This window comes from Amblyraja radiata, chromosome 46 (assembly GCF_010909765.2).
Source record: "Amblyraja radiata isolate CabotCenter1 chromosome 46, sAmbRad1.1.pri, whole genome shotgun sequence".
Lineage (NCBI taxonomy): Eukaryota > Metazoa > Chordata > Chondrichthyes > Rajiformes > Rajidae > Amblyraja > Amblyraja radiata.
In genome coordinates this window covers 4,174,444-4,199,103 of record NC_046001.1, presented here as the reverse complement: position 1 = coordinate 4,199,103, position 24,660 = coordinate 4,174,444, and the positions used below count along the sequence as shown (strand labels likewise).

The following is a 24,660-nucleotide window of genomic DNA, read 5'->3' as shown; positions in this document are numbered from 1 at the left end:
AACTTGAACCCAATCCCATTGATTCCATCACTTTGAAGACCAGTCTGTTGAGCTCAGTAGCTCCATAAAACGCTCCATGACATCCAGCAAATGAACTAGGCGGGGTTACTCAAAGTGCAAGAGTCCTGTTTAATGCTGAGAAAGCATCAAACGTTCTTAATAGCTTCTCCCTTTCACCAGGTCGTTTGGATCCATAACACCGAGCAAGGTAATTTTCCATTCAGATATGAAAGCAATTCAAAGGTCCAAAGGCTGAACTCAGAGGACTATAGACCTGTCATCACATTCACCACAATGAGACTTGGCACGAAGGACTATAAGACAACCAACTCCAATAAATAAAGCCCTAGCTTCCTTCGAAGTATCTAAAGTGCAACTGTGACATTGGATTGACAACCCAACGCGTTTGACGGCACTGGGACTGTACTCGCTGGAGTTTAGAAGAATGAGGGAGGACCTCATTGAAACTTACTGAATAGTGAAAGGCCCGGATAGAGTGGATGTGGAGAGGATGTTTCCATTAGTGGGAGAGTCTAGGACCAGAGGTCATCGTCTCAGAACTAAAGGACGTTCCTTTAGAAAGGAGATGAGAAGGAATTTCTTTAGTCATATGGTGGTGAATCTGTGGAATTCATTGCCACAGACAGCTGTGGAGGCCAAGTCAATGGATAGTTTTAAGGTGGAGATTGATTGATTCTTGATTTGTACAGATCTCAGGGGTTATGGGGGGAAGGCAGGAGAATGGGGTTAGGAGAGATCGATCAGCCATGATTGAATGGCGGAGTGGACGATGGGTTGAATGGCCTGATTCTGTTCCTATCACTTATGAACTTTAGTACTTGTAATAAACTATGAGTAGCTCCTCCCTCACACCTCCGTGGTTGCCTTTACCCAACAGTAACACCGAGACATCTGATTTCAGCTTCTCTCTCTGAAACTGCTGACTGAATTCTAGCATATTATGATCACTGCCTCCTAGGGATTCCTTCACCGGAAGCTTCCTATTCCAATCTCCAGTGCATTACACAACAGCAACTCCAGAATTACCTTTTCCCTCATGGGCTCGACCATGAGCTGCTCTAAGAAGCCATCTCGAGGGCCTTCTTATTCCTTCTCTTGGGATCCAGTACCAATCTGATATTCACAGTCTGCCTTCATATTGAAATCCCCAATGACCACAATCTACTGTATCCGTTGTTCAAGATGTGGACTCTTATACATCGGCGGGCGAGACCAAACGCAGACTGGGCGATCGTTTCACGGAACACCTTCGCTCAGCCCGCCTGAACCAACCTGATCTCCCGGTTGCCAAACACTTTAATTCTCCTTCCCATTCCCACACAGACCTTTCTGTCCTCGGTCTCCTCCATTGTCAGAGTGAAGCTAAACGCAAATTGGAAGAACAGCATCTCATATTTCGCTTGAGCAGCTTACAGCCCAGTGGTATGAATATTGATTTCTCTCACTTCAAGTAGCCCCGGCATTCCCTCTCTCTCTATCCCTCCCCCACCCAAGTCGCACCAGCTTCTCGTTCTCACCCAATAAACAGCTAACAACGGCCTGTTTCCTTTATCATCGTAACTTTTTTGCATATCGTTCATTCATTGTTCTTTATCTCTCTACATCATCGTCTATATCTCCCGTTTCCCTTATCCCTAACCAGTCTGAAGAAGGGTCTCGACCTGAAACATCACCCATTCCTTCTCTCCAGAGTACTGCCTATCCCGCTGAGTTACTCCGGCTTTTTGTGTCTATCTTCAGTTTAAACCAGCATCTGCAGTTCCTTCTTACCACAATAACATTGCCTTTCTTCCAAGCATTTTCTATCTCCTGATGTAGTTTGTACACTACATCCTGGCTACTATCTGAGGCCTGTATATAACTCCCATCAGGGTCTTTTAACCCTTGCAATTTCTCAACTCTACCCACAAGGATTCTACATCTTCTGATCCTATGTCACCCCTCAATAAGGATTGCATTTCATTGCTTACCAACAAATCCACTCCACCCCCTCTGAAGGGCTATGGATCACATGTAGCCAGTTGAGACTTGGCCTTGGCATCTTGTTTGGCACAGATATTGTCGGCTGACAGACTTGTTCCTATGCTGTACTGTTCTATGTCCCTCCAATGTCCATTAGTTCATAGGTTCTAGGGGCAGGATTAGGCCATTCGGCCCATCAACTCTACTCTGCCATTCAATCATGGCTGATCTATCTCTTCCTCCTAACCCCATTATCCTGTCTTCTCCCCATAACCCCTGACACCCGCACTAATCAAGAATCTATCCATCTCTGCCTTAAAGATATCCATTGACTTGGACTCCACAGCCGTCTGTGGCAAAGAATTCCACAGATTCACCACCTTCTGACTAAAGAAATTAAAGTTGATTGGAAGGGGACCCTAGTAGGAGCAGCAATGGCAGGTGTTTCTGGGAGTAATTTGGAAGACGCAGGATCTTTTCATCCCAAAGAGGAAGAAACACACGAAGGGGAGAATGAGGCGACCATGGCTGGCGAGGGAAGTCAAAGACAGAATTAAAGCTAAAGAGAAAACATATAATACGGGGTCGGAACGTGGGAGGAAACCGGAGCACCCGAGGAAAACCCATGCGGTCACAGGGAGAACGTACAAACTCCGTACAGACAGCACCCGTAATCGGGATGGAGCCTGGGTCTCTGCCGCTGTAAGGCAGCAACTCTACCGCTGCGCCACCGTGCCGCCCCCCCCCCCCTGCGTTCGTTTCGAGAGGACTAAAATAGAAAGACAAAGATACAATGCTAAGGCTTTATAAGGTGCTGGTCAGACTGCATTTGCAGTATTGTGAACAGTTTTGGGCACCATATCTGAGGAAGGATGTGCTGATGTTGGAGAGGGTTCCAGAGGAGGTTTATGAGAATGATCTCAGGGATGACTGGGTTAACGTATGAGGAGCATCTGAAGGCTCTGGGCCTGTACTCGCTGGAGTTCAGAAGGATGAGGAGAGGATCTCATTGAATCCTACTGGATAATGAACTCGTGCCCCCTGTTTCATGCTTGTGACTCTGCCATTAGACTTTACAGATGCAATTTCTGCAGAGGACAGGAATGGGTGGGGATATTTACACCACCAGCCTTGGCAGAGTTTGGTTCACACATCTTCACGGTCACACCTTCCAATTTTCAACTGAAATATAATGTGTGCTGATTGAGAGATAATTTAATGAACTAGAAATTGCAACAATTAAAACTCAAAGCATGTCAGTCGGAGACATTTTGAGAACCACAGGAATGATGGATTGTGTACTTGATGGCAGAAAGAAAATGGCGACAGGACCACTTCATCAGTCTCTCCCCGTGTCTGGAGAAGTAAGTTTAGTTTATTGTCACGTCTACCGAGCCACAGTGAAAAGCTTTTTTGTTGTGTGCCAAGCAGTAAGTGGAAAAACATTACAAGATGACAAACCCGTCACTTTAAACCTATGTCCCCTGGTTCTCAATTCCCCTACCCTGGGTAAAATAATCTATGATTTTATGCACAGCATCTCTTGCCCAGAGTAGGTGAATGGAGGACCAGAGGACATAAGTTTAAGGTGAAAGGGGAAAGATTTGATAGGAATCTAAGGGGTAACCTTTTCATACAAAGGGTGGTGGATGTATGGAACAAGTTGCCAGAGGAGGTGGTTGAGGCAGGGACTATTGCAATGTTTGAGGAACAGTTGGACAGGTACATGGATAGGACAGGTTTGGAGGGATATGGGCCAAACACTGGCAGGTGGGACTAGTGTAGATGGGGCATGTTGGCCGGTGTGGGCAGGTTGAGCTGAAGGACCTATTTCCGCACTGTATCACTCTTTGACTCTAAACATTTAGACAGGTACATGGATAGGGCAGGTACACAAAAATGCTGGAGAAACTCAGCGGGTGCAGCAGCATCTATGGAGTGAAGGAAGTAGGCAAAGTTTCGGGCCGAAACCCTTCTTCAGACTGATGGGGGGTGGGGGGGGGGGGGCGGGGAGAAGAAAGGAAAAAGGAGGAGGAGGAGCCCGAAGGCTAAGGGATGGGAGGAGACAGCCCAAGGGCTGAGGAAGGGGAGGAGACAGCAAGGGCTAACAAAATTGGGAGAATTCAATGTTCATGCCCCCAGGATGCAGACTCCCCAAGCGGAATATGAGGTGCTGTTCCTCCAATTTCCGCTGTTGCTCGCTCTGGCCATGGAGGGGACCCAGGACAGAGAGGTCGGATACGGAGTGGGAGGGGGACTTGAAGTGCTGAGCCACCGGGAGGTCAGGTTGGTTATTGCGGACCGAGCGGAGGTGTTCGGCGAAACAATCGCCCAACCTCCACTTGGTCTCACCGATATAGATAGGGCAGGTTTGGAGGGATGTGGGCCAAATGCGGGCAGGTGGGACTAGTGTAGATGGGACATGTTGGTTGGCGTAGGCAAGTTGAGCCGAAGGACCTTTTTCCACGCTTTGTGTCTCTATGCCGCACTGACCCTTGTACCCTCACCTCCTTGGCAACAAGGGGTGAAGAAAGGCATGCGCTCCTGAACACGGAAACTATGTAGATAACAACAACAGTTAGAGGATAAAAAGAAACAGACTTTATTGACCGACAATAACCCTGCACTACACATTAATGAACTTCATATTAATTAACTGTGACCAAGATAATTGCTGAGCAATGGGAAATAAAGCCCAAATATGGATCAATCCCCAATAAATAACTGGGCCAATTTATTAGAAAATAATTTCATCACCGAGTGAAGGAGCAATAAAAAGATTGACGTGTGCATATATAGGTCAAGATCAATTAAGTCAAAATGATCAATTAACAAGGCGGCTGAAAGAGAGCAGACAATAATTGCAGCAAATAATTGTACTGAAGCTGCGGTGATTGTACAGCGAGATTTAACCTCCACACATTAGCAGTACACAGGCTGGGCTGCAGGTAAGTTCATGTCACGATATTGTCCTCATGTCAGTTAACATTGCAAAGTGTGTCTGCGCTACTGGGCACTGCCCATTGGAGGTGCACTGCCTGTGGGTACTGTCTACTTTGCACTGCCCACTGGAGATGCACTGTTTGTGGGCATTGTCTAGTGGGTACTACACATTGGAGGTGTAGTGTCTGTGGAGCACCTTCTGTGGTCACTGTCCACTGGAGATGCACTGTCTGTGGGGCATTGTCCACTGGAGATGCACTGTCTGTGGGGCACTGCCCACTGGAGATGCACTGTCTGTGGGGCACTGTCCACAGGAGATGCACTGTCTGTGGGGCACTTCCCACTGGAGATGCACTGTCTGTGGGGCACTTTCCACTGGAGATGCACTGTCTGTGGGGCACTGTCCACAGGAGATGCACTGTCTGTGGGGCATTGTCCACTGGAGATGCACTGTCTGTGGGGCACTGTCCACTGGAGATGCACTGTCTGTGGGGCACTGTCCACTGGAGATGCACTGTCTGTGGGGCACTGTCCACAGGAGATGCACTGTCTGTGGGGCACTGTCCACAGGAGATGCACTGTCTGTGGGGCACTGTCCACTGGAGATGCACTGTCTGTGGGGCACTGTCCACAGGAGATGCACTGTCTGTGGGGCACTGTCCACTGGAGATGCACTGTCTGTGGGGCACTGTCCACTGGAGATGCACTGTCTGTGGGGCACTGTCCACTGGAGGTGAAATCACTTAACATTAATGTGTAGAATCAGCAAGGAAATGTGGAAGGAAAATGGCACCCTGTTCTATATTAGAAGAGGATTTGAGTGGACGAGTAGCAATGCGTTGCTCCAAGTAGACAGGGCCCTAGTGAGAGCACATACTGAGTACAGGTCCTGTCTCCTTACCTATAAAAGGATATATTCGTGATAGAGGGCATGCAGCAAAGGTTCACCAGATTAGTTCTTGTGTTTGTGGATGAACAATGTTTGCAGATGACAGTGGCATGGAGGGCAGCACGGTGGCGCAGCGGTAGAGTTGCTGCCTTACAGCACTTAGACCCGGGTTCGATCCCGACCACGGGTGCTGTCTGTAAGGAGTTTGTACGTTCTCCTCGTGACCGCGTGGGTTTTCTCCAGGAGCTCCGGTTACCTCCCACTCTCCAAAGACATGCAGGTTTGTAATTGGCTTGGTATAAATTGTAAATTGTCCCCAGTGTGTGTAGGGTAGTGTTAGTGTGCGGGAATCGCTGGTCGGCGTGGACTCGGTGGGCTGAAGGGCCTGTTTCCGTGTTGTATCTCTAAACTAAAATAAGTCAATTTGGTAGCATAGGTCTGCTGGTAAGATGGATAGGTGCAGATGAGATTCAAAACTGGCTGGACAACTAATACGGCTGGCTCATATACAGTGAATGGTACGGCTCTAGGGGGTAGTGGAGAACGGTGCACCTCCAATTTGATGTGCAACTCCATGGATCAGTTCAGTTTAGTTTATTGACCATTGTTTTGTCTGGAACAGTTAAGGCGCTGTCCCATTGTACGAGGTAATTCAAGAGCTCTCCCGAGTTTAAAAAAAAATCAAACTCGTGGTAAGCACGTAGAATGTATGTGGCAAGTACGTCAGAGCTCGGGACGTCTCTTAGCGGCTCGTAACACTAACGGCAGGTACTCGGGAAACGCGGTAAGCTCGTGAAGACTCGTGAAGATTTTTCAACATGTTGAAAAATGTCCACGAGAGCCCCGAGTACCTATGAGCGGCCATTACCGTAATTCTCCGAGTTTGAATCGGGGGAAACTCGGGAGAACTCTTGAATTAGCTCGTAACAGACCCTTTACCGTATCAGTTTAGTTGATTGTCACGTGTACCGAGGTACAGTGAAAACCTTCTGTAGTGTGCTTTACAGCCAGCGGTAAGACTATACATGATTACAATTGGGTCGTCCACGGTGTACAGATACATGATAAGGGAATAACGTTTAGTGCAAGGTAAAGCCAGCAAAATCTGATCAAAGATAGTCCGAGGGTCCCCAAAAAGAGGTAGATAGTAGTTCAGCACTGCTCTCTGGTTGTGGTAGGATGGTTCAGTTGCCTGATAACAGCTGGGAAGAAACTGTCCCTGAATCTGGAAGTGTGCGTTTTCACACTTCTATACCTTTTGCCTGACGGGAGAGCCATTTACACTGTATACATACATGATAAGGGATCTATGCATGATCCCTGAAGGAGGCAGCACAAGTCGACAAGTTTTTGAAGAAGGCGTAGGGGAATATGTGCTTTCCTTTGCCAGGGCATGCTGTATCAGAGCGGGAAGGTTATGGTACAACTGTATACAACGTTGGTTAGGTCATGGCTGGAGTATTGTGTGCTGTTCTGGTCACCACACAAGTTCACAAGTCATAGGAGTAGAATTAGGCCATTCGGCCCATCGAGTCTACGGCACCATTCAATCATGGCTGACCTCCCAATTCCCATTTTCCTGCCTTCTCCCCAGAACCTCTGACACCCGCTCTAATCAAGAATTTGTCTATCTCTGCCAAAAATATCCACTGACTTGGCCTCCACAGCCCTCTGTGGCAATGAGTTCCACAGATTAACTACCCTCCTCCTCAGCTCTTTCATAAAAGAGCGCCCTTGTCTCTGGCGCTGTGAGACAGCAACTCTACCGCTGTACCGCCCGTTTCACTGCACCACCCTGCAACTCGCTGCGTGGGAAGCGAAGCGGACGGCAGCCAACAAACATCCTGCGACTGCTCTGACCACAAGACGCACCCACTTCTCCTGCAAGCCTTTGCCTGGTGCTCGTAACCCTCCCTTAGCGGGGAGCGTTCACCGTGCAGAGCGCAGCCTTTCAAAACCAAATACGTCCTGCTCCGCGTGTGACCGGAGCCCGTGATCGCTTTTGCCAGCGCCAGAAAGCCGCGTTATAAAAATAATTTTTCTTTTGACCAGAAGCTGACTGAGGGACCCGCATCGGAAAACCCAACTGCGGCAACCCCAAAATAATAAACCCGCTCCCGAAACAAATACATGGTGGCTTCACTCCAGAACAAATCAATGAGGTTATTTGTCTTGCACCGCAGTTTAGATACAGTTTTAACACCGCAGATTGGTCATTGTCAGCCTAAGACAGACACAAAAAGCTGGAGTAACTCAGCGGGTCAGGCAACATCTCTGGAGAGAAGGAATGGGTGAGGTTTCGGGTCGAGACCCTTCTTGAGACTGTCAACCTGCTGAGTTCTCCGCAAGGTCTGAGCAGATGAAGTCCACTGCACTGAATGTGCTGGCAAACGGGGGGTGGGGGGGAATTAAATGGGGTAACGGGTAAAGGATCTAGAGCACGACAAACATCCAGGCAACGGCTCTCGGAGTTGGAACCTTCCACAGAGGTTCAGACCCAGCAAAGAGCAACACGTTTTAAAAGGCTTAAACTTTCTCGCTTTGAATGTCAGGAAAAGGGTTTGTTACCATTTCTTGGGCTCTCATGAACCTCTTCTGCATATGCTTGGCAAACAGGCCGGCTCCTCCGGGTTTGCTTGGAGCTTCTGCCATGGTAGCTACGTTGCTCCAAGTCTGTGGCTTGAGTCAGGTTGCCCCTGCTTTAGTCCCAGCACTTGAGGAAGTGAGATATGATAAATACCCGTCGTGCTCGGCATCCGTTTCAGATCTAAGATAATAGCTGGTGAAGAAATGTGTCTTTTTTTTTCTCTTTCCTGCAGTGGGGCAATATACCGACTGAGCATGGAAACAGGCCCTTCAGCCCACGGAATCTGTGCTGACCAACCACCCATTGTCGGTAGTCTAACACTAATCCTTTTTTATTCCACATTCCCAACACCAACAAAAACTAAAAGTACACTTCTTCTTCTTATCGAGTCCACACACAAGATTAGAAATTGTTCAGCCAGAGCTGAACCCACTTCTCAGCATCTGCATACAATGGCGTCTTGCGCCTCTTGTGCGTGGTGGTGGAAAGATTGGTGGAACATTCGTTCTTTGACCCCAAAAGTACACAAAAACATACAAGTAAAAACAGACTAAAAATAACAATACAGGAAAGGAATGAGACAGACTGTTGGCAAAGCTGCTATGTTCATAAGATATAGGAGCAGAATTAGGCCATTCAGCCCATCAAATCTACTCCGTCATTCGACCATGGCTGACCTATCTTTCCCTCTCAACCCCATTCTCTTGCCTTCTCCCCATAAACCTGACACCTGTACTAATACTAGACTTTAGAGATACAGCGCAGAACAGGCCCTTCTGCCCACCGAGTCCATGTCGGCCAGCGATCACCTCGTACACTAGCACTGGTCCTATAATAAATTGTCTCTAGTGTGTACGATAGTGTTTGTGTATGGGGTGATCGCTGGTCGGAGTGGACTCGATGGGCTGCAGGGCCTGTTTCCACACTGTATCTGTAAAGTCGAAAGACTTCGGGATCGAACCCGGGTCACTGGCGCTGTTAAGGCAGCAACTCTACCGCTGGGCCACCCCTAACTGTGCCAGTCTGAAGAAGGATACCAACCATAAATGTCACCTATCCATGCCATAGGAGATGCTGCCTGACCCGGTGAGTTACTCCGGCACTTTATTTTCTACGCAAGATTCCAGCATCTGCATTCTCGTTCCTCGTATCTCTATTTTAAAATGTCCTCATTTTGAGGAAGGAATTGATGTTTGGTTCAGATTTTTTTTTTTTGTTTAAGCTAAAAATGTCGCAAATTTTATTTTTTTTTGTCACTAATTTTGATTTCCACAAATAACACTCAAATAAGTTTCGGTTCTCTGCTGTGCTGGCTTACCAGCAGATTTAGTTTAGACAGTTAGCAATTTCTCATAAATCTCAGAACTATTCATCAGCCAACGCTTCTGGGAGGCCCAAGTGTTCTGCTGATTTTTGTACACCAACCTTGCTTTCCGAAGTCAGGTCTTTAGACTTTAGAGATACAGCGCGGAAACAGGCCCTTCAGCCCATCGAGTCCGTGCCGACCAGCAATCACCCCGTACACTAACACTATCCTACACGCTAGGGACAATTTACATTGTTACTGAAGCCAATTAACCTACAAACTAGCAACGCCTTTGGAGTGTGGGAGGAAACCGGAGCAGCTGGAGAAAATCCCAGAAAAAACCCACACGGTCACAGGGAGATCGTACAAACGCCGTAAGGACAGCACCAGGGCGGCATGGTGGCGCAGCGGTAGAGTTGCTGCCGTTCAGCGTCAGTGATTCGCGTTTGATCCAGACTACGGGCGCTGTCTGTACGGAGTTTGTAGGTTCTCCCCGTGACATGCGTGGGTTTTCACCGGGAGCTCCGGTTTCCATCCACACTCCAAAGATGAGCAGGTTTGAGGTTAATTTCCTAGTGTGTGTAGGATAATGTTACTGTATGGGGATCGCTGGTCAGTGCGTAATCAGTGGGTCGAAGGGGCTGTTTCATAGAAACATAGAAACATAGATAGGTGACATTTCGGGCCGAGACCCTTCTTCTCATGAGTTGGGGGAGGGGGGGGAAAGGAAAACGAGAGATATAGAAGGCGATGTAGAGAGATGACGAACAATGAAATAAGGATTTAGAACGGAGACGAGGAAACACTTTTTCTCACAGAGAGTGGTGGTGAGTCTGTGGAATTCTCTGCCTCAGAGGGCGGTGGAGGCAGGTTCTTTGGATGCTTTCATAGAAACATAGAAACATAGAAAATAGGTGCAGGAGTAGGCCATTCGGCCCTTCGAGCCTGCACCGCCATTCAATATTATTATTATTATTAAAGCTTTATTTCAGACACAGGTCCATATAACACATCAAACAGTACAAAGAATTACAAAGATACATTAAAAAATTGCATATGATCATGGCTGATCATCCAACTCAGTATCCCGTCGTACCTGCCTTCTCTCCATTACCTCTGACCCCCTTAGCCACAAGGGCCACATCTAACTCCCTCTTAAATATAGCCAATGAACTGGCCTCGACTACCCTCTGTGGAAGAGAGTTCCAGAGATTCACCACTCTCTGTGTGAAAAAAGTTCTTCTCATCTCGGTTTTAAAGGATTTCCCCCTTATCCTTAAGCTGTGACCCCTTGTCCTGGACTTCCCCCAACATCGGGAGCAATCTTCCTGCATCTAGCCTGTCCAACCCCTTAAGAATTTTTGCCAGCCAGTTCTCTATCCACATCAATACTGAACCCCCAATGCCATGTGCTTTAAGTTTGTATACTAATCTCTTATGTGGGACCTTGTCGAAAGCCTTCTGGAAGTCCAGATACACCACATCCACTGGTTCTCCCCTATCCACGCTACTAGTTACATCCTCGAAAAATTCTATAAGATTCGTCAGACATGATTTACCTTTTGTAAATCCATGCTGACTTTGTCCAATGATTTCACCACTTTCCAAATGTGCTGCTATCCCATCTTTAATAACTGACTCTAGCAGTTTCCCCACTACCGATGTTAGACTAACTGGTCTGTAATTCCCCGTTTTCTCTCTCCCTCCCTCCCTTCTTAAAAAGTGGGGTTACGTTTGCTACCCGCCAATCCTCAGGAACTACTCCAGAATCTAAAGAGTTTTGAAAGATTATTACTAATGCATCCACCATTTCTGGAGCTACTTCCTTAAGTACTCTGGGATGCAGCCTATCTGGCCCTGGGGATATATCGGCCTTTAATCCATTCAATTTACCCAACACCACTTCCCGGCTAAACTGGATTTCACTCAATTCCTCCAACTCCTTTGACCCGCGGTCCCCTGCTATTTCCGGCAGATTATTTATGTCTTCCTTAGTGAAGACGGAACCAAAGTAGTTATTCAATTGGTCCGCCATATCCTTGTTCCCCATGATCAACTCACCTGTTTCTGACTGCAAGGGACCTACATTTGTTTTAACTAATCTCTTTCTTTTCACATATCTATAAAAACTTTTGCAGTCAGTTTTTATGTTCCCTGCCAGTTTTCTTTCATGATCTATTTTTCCTTTCCTAATTAAGCCCTTTTCCTCCTCTGCTGGTCTCTGAATTTCTCCCAGTCCTCCGGTATGCTGCTTTTTCTGGCTAATTTGTACGCATCATCCTTCGCTTTGATACTATCCCTGATTTCCCTTGTTATCCTCAGTTGTACTACCTTCCCTGATTTATTATTTTGCCAAACTGGGATGAACAATTTTTGTAGTTCATCCATGCAGTCTTTAAATGTCTTCCATTGCATATCCACCGTCACCCCTTTTAGAATTAATTGCCAGTCAATCTTGGCCAATTCACGTCTCATACCCTCAAAGTTACCTTTCTTTAAGTTCAGAACCATTGTTTCTGAATTAACAATGTCACTCTCCATCCTAATGAAGAACTCAACCATATTATGGTCACTCTTGCCCAAGGGGGCACGTACAACAAGACTGCTAACTAACCCTTCCTCATTACTCAATACCCAGTCTAAAATAGCCTGCTCTCTCGTTGGTTCCTCTACATGTTGATTTAGATAACTATCCCGCATACATTCCAAGAAATCCACTTCCTCAGCACCCCTGCCAATTTGATTCACCCAATCTATATGTAGATTGAAGTCACCCATTATAACGGTTTTGCCTTTGTCGCACGCATTTCTAATTTCCTGTTTGATACCATCTTCAACTTCACTACTACTGTTAGGTGGCCTGTACACAACACCCACCAGCGTTTTCTGCCCCTTAGTGTTTCGCAGCTCTACCCATACCGATTCCACATCCTCCAAACTAATGTCCTTCCTTTCCATTGCGTTAATCTCCTCTCTAACCAGCAACGCTACCCCATCTCCTTTTCCTTTCTCTCTATCCCTCCTGAATATTGAATATCCCTGGATGTTCAGCTCCCAGCCTTGGTCACCCTGGAGCCATGTCTCCGTGATCCCAACTATATCATAGTCATTAATAGCTATCTGCACATTCAACTCATCCACCTTATTACGAATGCTCCTTGCATTGAGACACAAAGCCTTCAGGCTTGTTTTTACAACACTCTTACCCCTTATACAATTATGTTGAAAAATGGCCCTTTTTGATTTTTGCCCTGGTTTTGTCTGCCTGCCACTTTTACTTTTCACCTTGCTACCTATTGCTTCTACCCTCATTTTACACCCCTCTGTCTCTACGCTCACACATTTAAGAAACCCTTTCCCTTTAACTCCATCCTCCACTATCCCATTCGACACCCCACCCCCCCTTATTCAGTTTAAAACCACCCGTGTAGCAGTGGCAAACCTGCCTGCCAGAATGCTGGTCCCACACCTGTTAAGATGCAATCCGTCCCTTTTGTACAGTTCCCCCTTACCCCAAAACAGATCCCAGTGATCTAAGAATCTAAATCCCTGCCCCGTGCACCAGTTCCTCAGCCACACGTTCAGGTCCCGTATCTCCCTGTTCCTGCTCTCGCCAGCACGAGGAACAAGAAGCAAACCGGAGATAACAACCCTGGAGGTCCTGCTTTTCAGCATTTTTCCGAGCTCTCTAAAGTCACGCTGCAGAATATTCATCCCCTTCTTTCCGACATCGTTTGTGCCGACATGCACTACCACTTCCGGATGTTCACCTTCGCCCTTGAGGATTTTCTGCACTCTGTCCGTGACATCCTGGATCCTGGCACCAGGAAGGCAGCACACCATCCTCGCATCCCGTCTGTTGCCGCAGAAACCCCTGTCCGTACCTCTCACAATGGAGTCTCCCACTACAATGGCGTTGCCTGCCTTAGGCCTTTTTGGTTTTGGCTCAACAGCCCTATTCGCATCACAAGCCAGTCCGCCGCCCAGTGTAAACACCTCTTCTGTCCCGACAGCTTCTAAGTGGGTGAACCTGTTCACAAGAGGTACAACACCCGGGGACGTTGGCATTCCATGCTTCCCTCCCGTTCTCACTGTCTCCCACCTTCTCTCTTCCAGTACCTCTTCCAGTACCTTAGGTGTAATTCCACACTGTATCTCTAAATTAAATTAAACTAAAAGACGATTTGTTAGTCCATTGAGGGTTGTGCATTGAGGGAGGTCTTTGACGTGGAGTTCTGCAGGGATCTGTGCTGGGACCTCTGTTGTTTGTCATATATTCATATATATATATCAGTGTGTGTGTACATATGTGTGTACATATGTAGATCAGCTACAGACATACAGTAGATGCAGACAAGGAAATGGAGTTTAATCTGAGTGTAAGGTGTTGCACTAACCCAAAACGTCACCTATCCATGTTCTCCACAGATGCTGCCTGACACGCTGAGTTACTCCAGCACTTTGTGAAACGTCACCTATCCATGTTCTCCACAGATGCTGCCTGACCCGCTGAGTTACTCCAACACTCTGTGAAACGTCACCTATCCATGTTCTCCACAGATGCTGCCTGACCACGCTGAGTTACTCCAGCACTCTGTCTTTTTTTGTAAACCAATATCTGCAGTTCCATGTATCTCCTTCAAACCTATGCAGTTGTGATCACATGAGAGACAATGAAGGCTAGATCTTTATTCATGATTCAATTATAACCCATAAACAACAAGGCCGTATTCATCAATATTATCGGCGATTCACCCAGTTTGCTGTAGTTCTGCTTACTGTCAGTAGGAGGCAGCCATGCACCAAGCCAAGCAATTTAAATAAGATGCAAACACAAGCGCTGGAGGAAGTCAGCGGGTCAGGCTGCATCGTTTCGGGACAGGGATTGTTCTTCAATCTGATCTCCGGTCTCAACCTAAAACATAGACTGTCCATTTCCCTCCACAAATGCTGCCTGACCTGCTGAGTTCCTTCAGCACTTTGTGTTTTACTCAAGATTCCAGCATCTACAAACACTTGTGACTCCAATGTAAACAAGATGGTTCTTCATTGGGATAGAAAATACTCCTGGGCGGCAGAGTAAATTATATTGGTTTTTGTTTTTGAGAATGAAAGTTTAAAAATAATCACATCTGTTGCATTATGACTTTTCTCATCATTCCATTTGAATCTCAGCAGATAAGCTTGCTACTGATCTACTTTAAAAAAACCCCCCATAGATTTGGTCGTAACTTTGGCACTCGTTAAAAATGAGAGCAAAGTGGACAACAAAATAATAAAACCAATGGTAGAGTACAGGAGACACAGACATGGAAATAGACCCTTTGGCCCATCTTATCTTTTTTAAAATGTCATTCTATTTATTTATTTATTTATTTTTACATTTCTATGGATGTACAGAAACTTAATTATTTCTTCGATGTAAAGCACTTTGGTTTCAACGCGAGTTGATTTAAACGTGCTATATAAATAAAACTTACTTACTTACTTATCCTGTTGTACCCATTTACACTAATCCCGTTTATCCACATTGGGTCCAGACCTCCAAGCCTTGATGCCTTTTAAACCGTACAATTACCAGTACACGCATCTTAAACATTGTGCAAGTCTTCACCGTCCCCTTAGGCAGTGCCTTCCATAGTCCTGTTCTCTTCGAACCACCCTCTCACCTTAAACTTGTGCCCCCTTCTCTTAAGCACCCCGTGAATTCACACAGTGGTAAAAAATGTCTACTCTCCACCTTATCTGTGCCTTATCTGTGCCCTCATACATTTGTCTACCTCTATCAAGTCCTCGCTCAGGTTAGCCAAACTTGGATTATTTTCTCTGGAGTGTTGGAGGTTGAAGGGAGACCTGATAGAGGTTTATAAAATTACGAGGGGCATAGATACGGTAGGCAGTCAGAACCTTTTTCCCCCAAGGTGGAAATATCAAAGACTACAGGGCATATCTTTAGGGTGAGAGGAGCAAAGTTTAAAGGAGATGTGCGGGGAAAGTTTTTGACACAGAGGGTGGCGAGTGCCTGGAACGTGCTGCCGGGAGTCAGTGGTGGGGGCAGATACAATGGTGGTTCAACCAGAACCAATAACAGGTTTTTAGATAGGCACATGGATATACATGGAATACAGGGATATGGATCACGTGCAGGCACATGGATATGGATATGAATCGGATAGTACTCTAGCTGATGGAGGGAATCTGGAGGTGTGCGTTTTCACACTTCTGTACCGATGGGAGAGGGGAGAAGAGGGGTTGGTCTGGGTGAGACTGGTCCTTGATTATGCTGCTGGCCTTGCAGCATAATCTATCCCTGCTTCTTATGTTCTAACTGATATACATCTCTGAACACTCCTCTTGAATTGCCCAGCAAGTCACTCAACTGAAGAGCAACTGGTGATTGGCAATAAATGCTGGGCCATCCACTGCTGCCCAAACCCTAAAGCAAATAAATAACATCACAGAACGTCTCCTGATCTGTGAACTGGAGGAACATGCGCTCCTAGACTGCGGCTCATACTTTGCTAAAAACAGACTCATTAAACATTAACCAATTAACAGCATATTTACAAACCATACCATTCAAAAGGTACAAACCTTCAAAGGTACTTGGCCTGTGCCTACCCTCAATGTTAAACCAACCCTGAAAACACACAAACACTCTTAGAAATGTGGCCTGACCCCACCCGGCGCCAAGCCGTCCACCTTCTGCGCTCACTGGCTGTGTTGAGTCGCTCACGGAGGTAAGCTGCAGACGGCACACTCACCTTGAGACTTGGGCAGTGGTGAGGACGCGCAGCTCCAGCAGGCAGGTGCTTCCCCCTTTCACCTCCGCCCCGCCACACAGAGTGGGCCCTCTCCCCGCTGCCCCTCGCCTCGCTCACTTGACCAGCTGAATGAACATTTCTGCTTCTGGCAGTTAGAAGATAGATGCAAAATGCTGGAGTAACTCAACAGGACAGGCAGCGTCTCTGAAGAGAAGGAACGGGTGATGTTTCGTGTCTAGACCCTTCTTCAGAAGAACGATCTTGACCTGAAACAGCGCCCATTTCTTCAGAAGAAGGGTCTCGACCCGAAACGTCACCCATTCCTTCTCTCCATACCCCATGCAGTTTGGGTCTCCTAATTTGAGGACGGACATTCTTGCTATTGAGGGAGCCCAGCGTAGGTTTACAAGGTTAATTCCCGGGATGGCAGGACTGTCATATGCTGAGAGAATGGAGCGGCTGGGCTTGTACACTCTGGAGTTTAGATGGATGCTGCAGGATACTATACCAATGGATTAGCTCTGAAATGTCTTTCGAACCAATTGCGCAAGAAATGTTTTAGATTTTAGAGATACAGTGCAGAAACAGGCCCTTCGGCCCACCGAGTCCATGCCGTCCAGCGACCACCCCGTACACTAGCACTATCCTACACACACTAGGATCAATTTACAATTTTACCGAGGCCAATTAAGCTACAAACCTGTACTTCTTTGCAGTGTGGGAAGAATCCGGGAGCACCCGGGGAAAACCCACGCCAGTCACAGGGGGAGACGTACAAACTCCTAGTTTGGTTCGCTGCAGATACGGTGGTCCAACCGTGGTGGACCAGTTGGTGCTGGAGAGGTTGGCACTGGAGGTTTTGCTTCCGTGCCTTGGACATCCCTGCGTTATTTAGAGTCTGGGAAAACAAAAGCATGGCGCTGACAAAGGATGGGAAAGGCCCCATGTGGAGAACAGGGGGGATTAACGCGCACCTTGCCATGCCATGCAAAGTGCATTTGAGTTCCAGTCAGCCCTGGCACGGTGCCACCATACCTAACATGTTTCCTGTACTTTCCAGTGATTTATTCAAAGCACTGTGTTCCCACAGGTTGTCAGAGTGTCAAGGTCAGGTACAGGAGGCCAGCTAATGGGCCCGACGCAAACATTGGGTAGTGTAGGGACTCGATCCCTCCTCCCCTCCTCCCCTGTCCCCACCCAAAGTTATGCCATTATCTGAGAGAGTGCTGGCAGCTCCCCTGCATCTCAAATGCTATTTATACCAGACTACAGCGTACTGCCTCCACATTTCTCCGAACTTACCCAGTGCTTCTTGCGTCCACAGCAGGGAGTAAGCTGTGAGGGAACACGTGGAGTTTCAGCGCACTCGCTTCACCATGTCACTGGAGCAAGAAAAGAAAGAGACCACAGGTAAATGTACTAACCATGCAACAGGTGGGAGAGTGTGGGCCACATCCAGTGGCTGATCCTCAAAACACTGCCCTTTCCTTTCCCTCTTTATTACTCTATCTCTCTCTCTCCATCACTCTCTCTCTCCCCCCATCTCTCCATCTCTTTCTCTCTCTCCCCCCATCTCTCTCGTTACATCTCTCTCTTTCTCTCCCTATCTCTCCATCTCTCTCTCTCTCTCTCTCCTTCTCTTTCTCTCTCTCTCTCTCCCCATCTCTCTCGCTCCTTATCTCTTGATCTCTCTCTCTATCTCTCCTCTTTCTCTCTCTCTCTCTCTCCCCCCCTCTCTCTCTCCCCCATCTCTCTCTCGCTCCCAATCTCTCGATCTCTCTCTCTCTCTCCATCTTTCTCTCTCTCGCTGTATCTCTGTCCCTCTCTCCCTCTCTGCCCGTCTCTCTCTCTCTCTCTCTCTCTCTCTCTCTCTCTCTCTCTCTCTCTCTCTCTCTCTCCCTATCTCTCCATCTCTCTCTCTCGCTACATTCTCTCTCTCTCTCTCGACATTTCCAGCCTACTCTCTCTCTCCCAGCCTCACCTACTTCTGGGGTCCATTATAAAGTCAGTTCTGGATTGTTTCTGGATTTGGTCACAGATCTGTTTCTGGTTTCTGAAGGATTGCTTCAGTTTTCCCTCGGGTTTGCTTCTGGTTTTGGCTCTGCATTTGTTCAGTTTAGTTCAGAGATACAGCGTGGATACAGGCCCTTCGGCCCACCGAGAGGGGCCAGATCCAGGCGAGCCCCAGGCTGCTGCAAGGCCTCCAACCAATCTGGGTCGTCCAGCAAACCATCGTCCCTCTCCTCACCCGGCCACCTTCAGCCTTTGTACCCCGGGGGGAGGGGAGGGGGGGGGGGGGGGGGGGGTAAGACCCTGGTTCACTCCCTCACCGGCGGCTCCCTCAACAGGCGGTGGACTCATAGGATCATAAGTGATAGGAGCAGAATTAGGCCATTCGGCCCATCAAGTCTACTCTGCCATTCAATCATGGCTGATCTATCTCTCCCCTAACCCCATTCTCCTGCCTTTTCCCCATAACCCCTGACACCCGCACTACTCAACGATCTATCTATTTCTGCTTTAGAAATATACTATATGATACAATAGAACTCATCTCAGGAGGGAAATTGGTTCTCTCGATTGACTATCCATTGACTTGGCCTCCACAGCCTTCTGTGGCAAAGAATTCCACAGATTCGCCACCCTGTCGGACATGCCTGGTGGTGTGTTGTTGTCGCTGTGGTAGTTACTGAGCGATGAACTGGGCCTGATGGTAATAGAATGCTGTATTGTGTGGGCCATTGAACAAACATCAACCGAAAGAGAAGCACGGCTGCTAGTCTTGTGGGGAGTACGACTTGGACCTTCACACAAGGGCCTGGCTCTTTGCCATATCTCATTCCCACTCAACCTGTATTGAGGCTAATCTTGTTTTCTCTCCGCCTCATTGCCTTTCTCCAGGCCAGTGTTGTTTTCAGTTGATTATCCTTCTGGGTCATCTTGGTCGACAAACTCCCCTTTCATGAGGAATTAGTCAAGTCATTTGGGAAACGGAATGGAAGGTTTTTTTTTCGGTAGGGTCCCGACCAGAAAACGTCACCTTCCCATTCCCTCCACAGACGCTGCCTGACCTGCTGAGTTCTTCCAGTAGTTTGCTTGTTACTCAAGATTCCAGCAGCTGCAATCTCTTGTGTCTGCTGCTTATGTTAGTTTTGATGGAGAGACCAGCTCTGTCTCTACTCACTTGTGTCTCGCCACTCTGTCAGAGAAATAAGATGACAGAAAACCACTGGCCGAATCTCCAGGTGCTGTCTGTACGGAGTTTGCACGTTCTCGCCGTGACCTGCGTGGGTTTTCTCTGGCTTCCTCCCACACTCCAAAGACGTGCAAGTTTGTAGGTTCATTAGCTTTTGTAAAAATTGTCCCCAGTGTGTAGGATAGTGTTAGTGTACGGGGTGATCACTGGTCGGCAAGGACTCGGTGGGTCGAAGGGCCTGTTTGCACGCTGTATCACTAGAAGTCTCAACTGCATTTGTTTTCTGCTTCTTGTGCTAATCTCTGCTGTGGTTTAAGAGCAGCTTTGGAAATGGAAAAGCTTTCAGCATGAATGGGTTACAGGTAATGTCAAATGTTAATTCTCTACCCCACCTCCCTGGGAAATTTCAAAACTGTGCAAGGTGGGGAAATAGTTTTGAAAACCTGTTCGCGGCTCGTGGGAGGATGGCTGTAGCAGAGCTAGACTTGTCACGCGGCTATTCATCTGCGGAGATAATACTTGTGAAGGTATACTTGTCCAGTCCAAGTATTTACAACAGTACCTAGGGCAGAGGCTATGGGCGAAGGCAGGAGAATGGGGTTAGGAGGGAGAGATAGATCAGCCATGATTGAATGGCGGAGTAGACCTGATGGGCTGAATGGCCTAATTCTACTCCTATCACTTATGAACCCAGGGCAGTGGTTAAAGGTTCACAGATGTGTGACAGTGACCTACAACGTATGGTATGGCATTTTATGTGTTACATATACGGAGTTACAATGAAATATATTTTTATACACAGTTCAGTACAAGTATCATTATACATAAGCACTAAGATACATATTAGATAAGCATCTCAGATAGGGGACAAATGTATCGCAGCAGTACACTGAGACAGTATACAGAGTCGCCAGTTTGGAGCCAAGTCCCAGTTGTTGTAAGTGCTTGATCTGACCATCAAGGCCCGTTGTCATGGCGATGTTGCAAGGTCGGCCTAGTCAAGCGTAGCTGTTGGTGTCCTCCGCCGCTGCTCCACCGCTCCAAAATATTTTTGGAGGACCAGGAAACCAAGAGGAGATTAGTTAAATTAACATCATGTTCGGCACAGACATTGTGCGCCGAAGGGCCTGTTCCTGTGCTATACTGTGTAAGAAGGAACTGCAGATGCTGATTTACCCCGAAGATAGACACAAAGTGCTGGAGTAACTCAGCGGGACAGGCAGCATCTCTGGAGAGAAGGATTGGGTGACGTTTTGGGTCGAGACCCTTCTGTACTGTTCTATGTTTCTATGTTTTTGTACTAATGCTATCATCTCCACTGTGATCAGCTGAGTCAGTGGCCAGCTCCTATACCTGGCAACCACCATGTGGCCTCCTCGAATTATTCATTACTCTTCCGTCCAACTCCCCCCTTGCTGCATGACAGCCTCAGTATAAGTACAAAGGTTCCTTGGTTGGGCATGTGGGGGACTGCCAGATTACAAATCCCAGTCTGTGGAAAGCTCTGAAATACCATTGTTAGGAAATCTTGGAAGTATCTTGAAATCGGAGCTTCTCGATGTGAGGAATTTGCAAAGGGTGGAGGAGATGCTGTTGTAATGAAGGTGCCTTCAGACTGTTGTGCAATGGTCCATCTTGCAAACTGGGTTGAAAGTGCTTGTGCTTTCTTGGAAGGCCGGGAGAGCCTGACATGAAACCAGACCTAGCCTGACCGTCATCTGGTCCAGGAGTCGCACCTCATCTCCAGTCTTTTTAGCTTAGTTTACAGATACAGCCCCTTGCCCCACCAAGACCAGTCTATCGCCCGTTGTCATGGCGATGTTGCAAGGTCGGCCTAGTCAAGCGTAGCTGTTGGTGTCCTCCGCCGCTGCTCCACCGCTGTCGGCCGCGTGCGGTCCACGTGCTCGGCCTCTTGGAGCGGCGCCCGGTCCAGCCGAGCCCCAGGCTGCTGCAGGGCCTCCAGCGGCCCACTCCTCCCTGTCGAGGCAGCGGGCCCGGCAGCAAAGGAATAGGTAACGTCATGGGCAATTCAGCCGAATATAAGCACCAGGTTTGGCCGTGGGCAAGTTCAGAAATTCTAATCAAAGCACTAAAGTTGAGAAAAACACTTGGAGACGGGAAGGACTATACTTTAAATAATTAGCTCTAAAAAGGGAACTTTCTACCCTACTAATCAGGGAAGTGTTTCCAACCTTTGAATAACTGATGGTTAAGAGTGAGATCCTGACCGAATTTTTCAGTCCAATAATTGCTGGCGAGATCAACTCTAAAAGTCTGGCTTAACAGCTGCGGCCCACCTGCAGTCCGTTTGTTTTTATTTTCTTTCTTTTTGTTCCTTGTCATGTTTTAGTTAATTTTGTTTTATTAAGTTGTGTATGTGTGTGGGTGGGGTGGGAGAAACATGTTTTGGTCTCTTCCTTCGGGGGATGCAACTTTTATTTTGGTCGTATTCCCCGTCCCCGTCTCCGTCTGCGCCGAGGCCTAATGGCGGAGCTGGTGGCCTCGGTGCTGTGGCGGCGGCAGCAGCGGTAGCGGAGACCCGACTCGGCCCCGGAGCTGTAGCGGCGGCAGCGGCAGCAGCGGAGACCCGACTCGGCCCCGGAGCTGTAGCGGCGGCAGCAACGGCAGCGGAGACCCGACTCGGCCCCGAAGCTGTGGCGGAGGCAGCGGTAGCGGAGACCCGACTCGGCCCTGGAGCTGCGGCGGCGGCGGCGGAGGCAGCGGCAGCGGAGACCCGACTCGGCCTCGGAGCTGTGGCGGCGGCAGCGATCACCCGCGGAGTTTGAACCGTCGCCTCGGCGCAGAGGGAGAACAAAGAGGGAAGAGACAGAGACTTTAAGATTTTCGCCTTCCACCACAGTGAGGAGGTGTTTGGTGAACTCACTGTGGTGGATGTTAAACTGTGTTGATTGTGTGTTTTTGTCATTTTTAAATTATATGTATGACTGCAGGGAAACGAAATTTCGTTCAGACCGAAATGTCTGAATGACAATAAACGAATCTAATCTAAGTCATAAGTCAAGGAGTCAAGGCGTTTAAGGGGCCTTTATACAGGTGCATGGATATGCAGGGAATGGAGGTATATGGATCATGTACTGGCAGTCCACCCTCCACCACCTCCAGTTTAATTCCATTTGGAATATATTTGGAGGACCAGGAAACCAAGAGGAGATTAGTTAAATTAACATCATGTTCGGCACAGACATTGTGCGCCGAAGGGCCTGTTCCTGTGCTATACTGTGTAAGAAGGAACTGCAGATGCTGATTTACCCCGAAGATAGGCACAAAGTGCAGGAGTAACTCAGCGGGACAGGCAGCATCTCTGGAGAGAAGGATTGGGTGACGTTTTGGGTCGAGACCCTTCTGTACTGTTCTATGTTTTTGTACTAATGCTATCATCTCCACTGTGATCAGCTGAGTCAGTGGCCAACTCCTATACCTGGCAACCACCATGTGGCCTCCTCGAATTATTCATTACTCTTCCGTCCAACTCCCCCCTTGCTGCATGACAGCCTCAGTATAAGTACAAAGGTTCCTTGGTTGGGCATGTGGGGGACTGCCAGATTACAAATCCCAGTCTGTGGAAAGCTCTGAAATACCATTGTTAGGAAATCTTGGAAGTATCTTGAAATCGGAGCTTCTCGATGTGAGGAATTTGCAAAGGGTGGAGGAGATGCTGTTGTAATGAAGGTGCCTTCAGACTGTTGTGCAATGGTCCATCTTGCAAACTGGGCTGAAAGTGCTTGTGCTTTCTTGGAAGGGCGGGAGAGCCTGACATGAAACCAGACCTAGCCTGACCGTCATCTGGTCCAGGAGTCGCACCTCATCTCCAGTCTTTTTAGCTTAGTTTACAGATACAGCCCCTTGCCCCACCAAGACTGTGCCGACCAGTCTATCGTCCATATAAACCAGCACCTACACTTCCTTCCAACACATACAACAGATTAGATACAGATTACAGTATAATCAAGGACCAGTCTCACCCCCGGTCACACCCTCTTCCCCCCTCTCCCATCGGGCAAGAGGTACAGATGTGTGAAAACGCACCCCTCCGGATTCAGGGACAGTTTCTTCCCAGCTGTTATCAGTCAACTGAACCATCCTATCACAACCAGAGAGCAGTGCTGAACTACTATCTACCTCATTGGTGACCCTCGGACTATCTTTAATTGGGCTTTACTGGCTTTATCTTGCACTAAACGTAATTCCCTTATCATGTATCTTATACACTCGATGACTCGATTGTAATCATGTATTGTCTTGTATTGACTGGTTAGCATGCTGCAAAAGATTTTCATGTGTTAATAAACAAAACTCAACTAAAATGCTTTATCGGATTGAAGATGTACCAGGAAAATGATACCATTTAGACAGGTGTGGGCAGGAGAGAGATGTGGAAGGGAATAGACACAAAACGCTGGAGTAACTCAGCGGGTCAGGCAGCATCTCTGGTGAGAAGGAATGGGTGGCTTTTCGGGTCGAGTCCCTTCTTCAGACTTCAGATGTGGAAGAGTGGATCCGGACTGGCCTGGTATGGCTTTGTCTAAGTTGAGGTCTATCTGTGTTTTCAGACAAGCCCAGCAAAATGATCGACACGACCCGCAGCAACGTCAGTCGGCCGCGATTGTTTGCTCCCATGGAAATAACCTTCCATAACGAGGTGGAGAAAAAAATCCACATTCCTGACAGCCACACGGTGAGTTTGTACATCAGAGACGTCATTCGGATCAGGGACAGAGTCTCAACCCGTAGTCATTCGGGTGAAGCCGCTGGTTGAACAGCTCCTTCTACCCTACAGGCAGCTAGGCTCACTCCACGAGATCGCAGACTAACCAAATGATCACTAAACCAGGGGAGAGCAAAACCTCTCTTACACCTCCTGCTAGTAGTAGTAGGCCCCCTTCGGTCGTGACTGACCATGGGCGAGGCATCCTAGTTTGCAGGTGATGTGTGGTCGGATGCAAGCCTGGGCGATGTCATATGGAGGACAGG

General features: G+C 47.8%; 1 protein-coding gene across 2 annotated transcripts in view; it reads right to left on the bottom strand.

Moving 5' to 3' along the window:
- bin2 (bridging integrator 2) overlaps positions 1–8,524 on the bottom strand; it is a 38,672-nt gene extending 30,148 nt beyond the window's left edge. Inside the window, exon 1 of one of the 2 annotated variants that reach the window (XM_033015650.1) lies at positions 8,384–8,524. In XM_033015650.1, the coding sequence (XP_032871541.1) occupies positions 8,384–8,467 (84 nt within the window). In that variant the 5' untranslated portion in view covers positions 8,468–8,524. The remainder of the gene's footprint in view (positions 1–8,383) is intronic. The other variant, XM_033015649.1, reaches the window with a different exon arrangement.
- Positions 8,525–24,660: the final 16,136 nt, after the last annotated feature.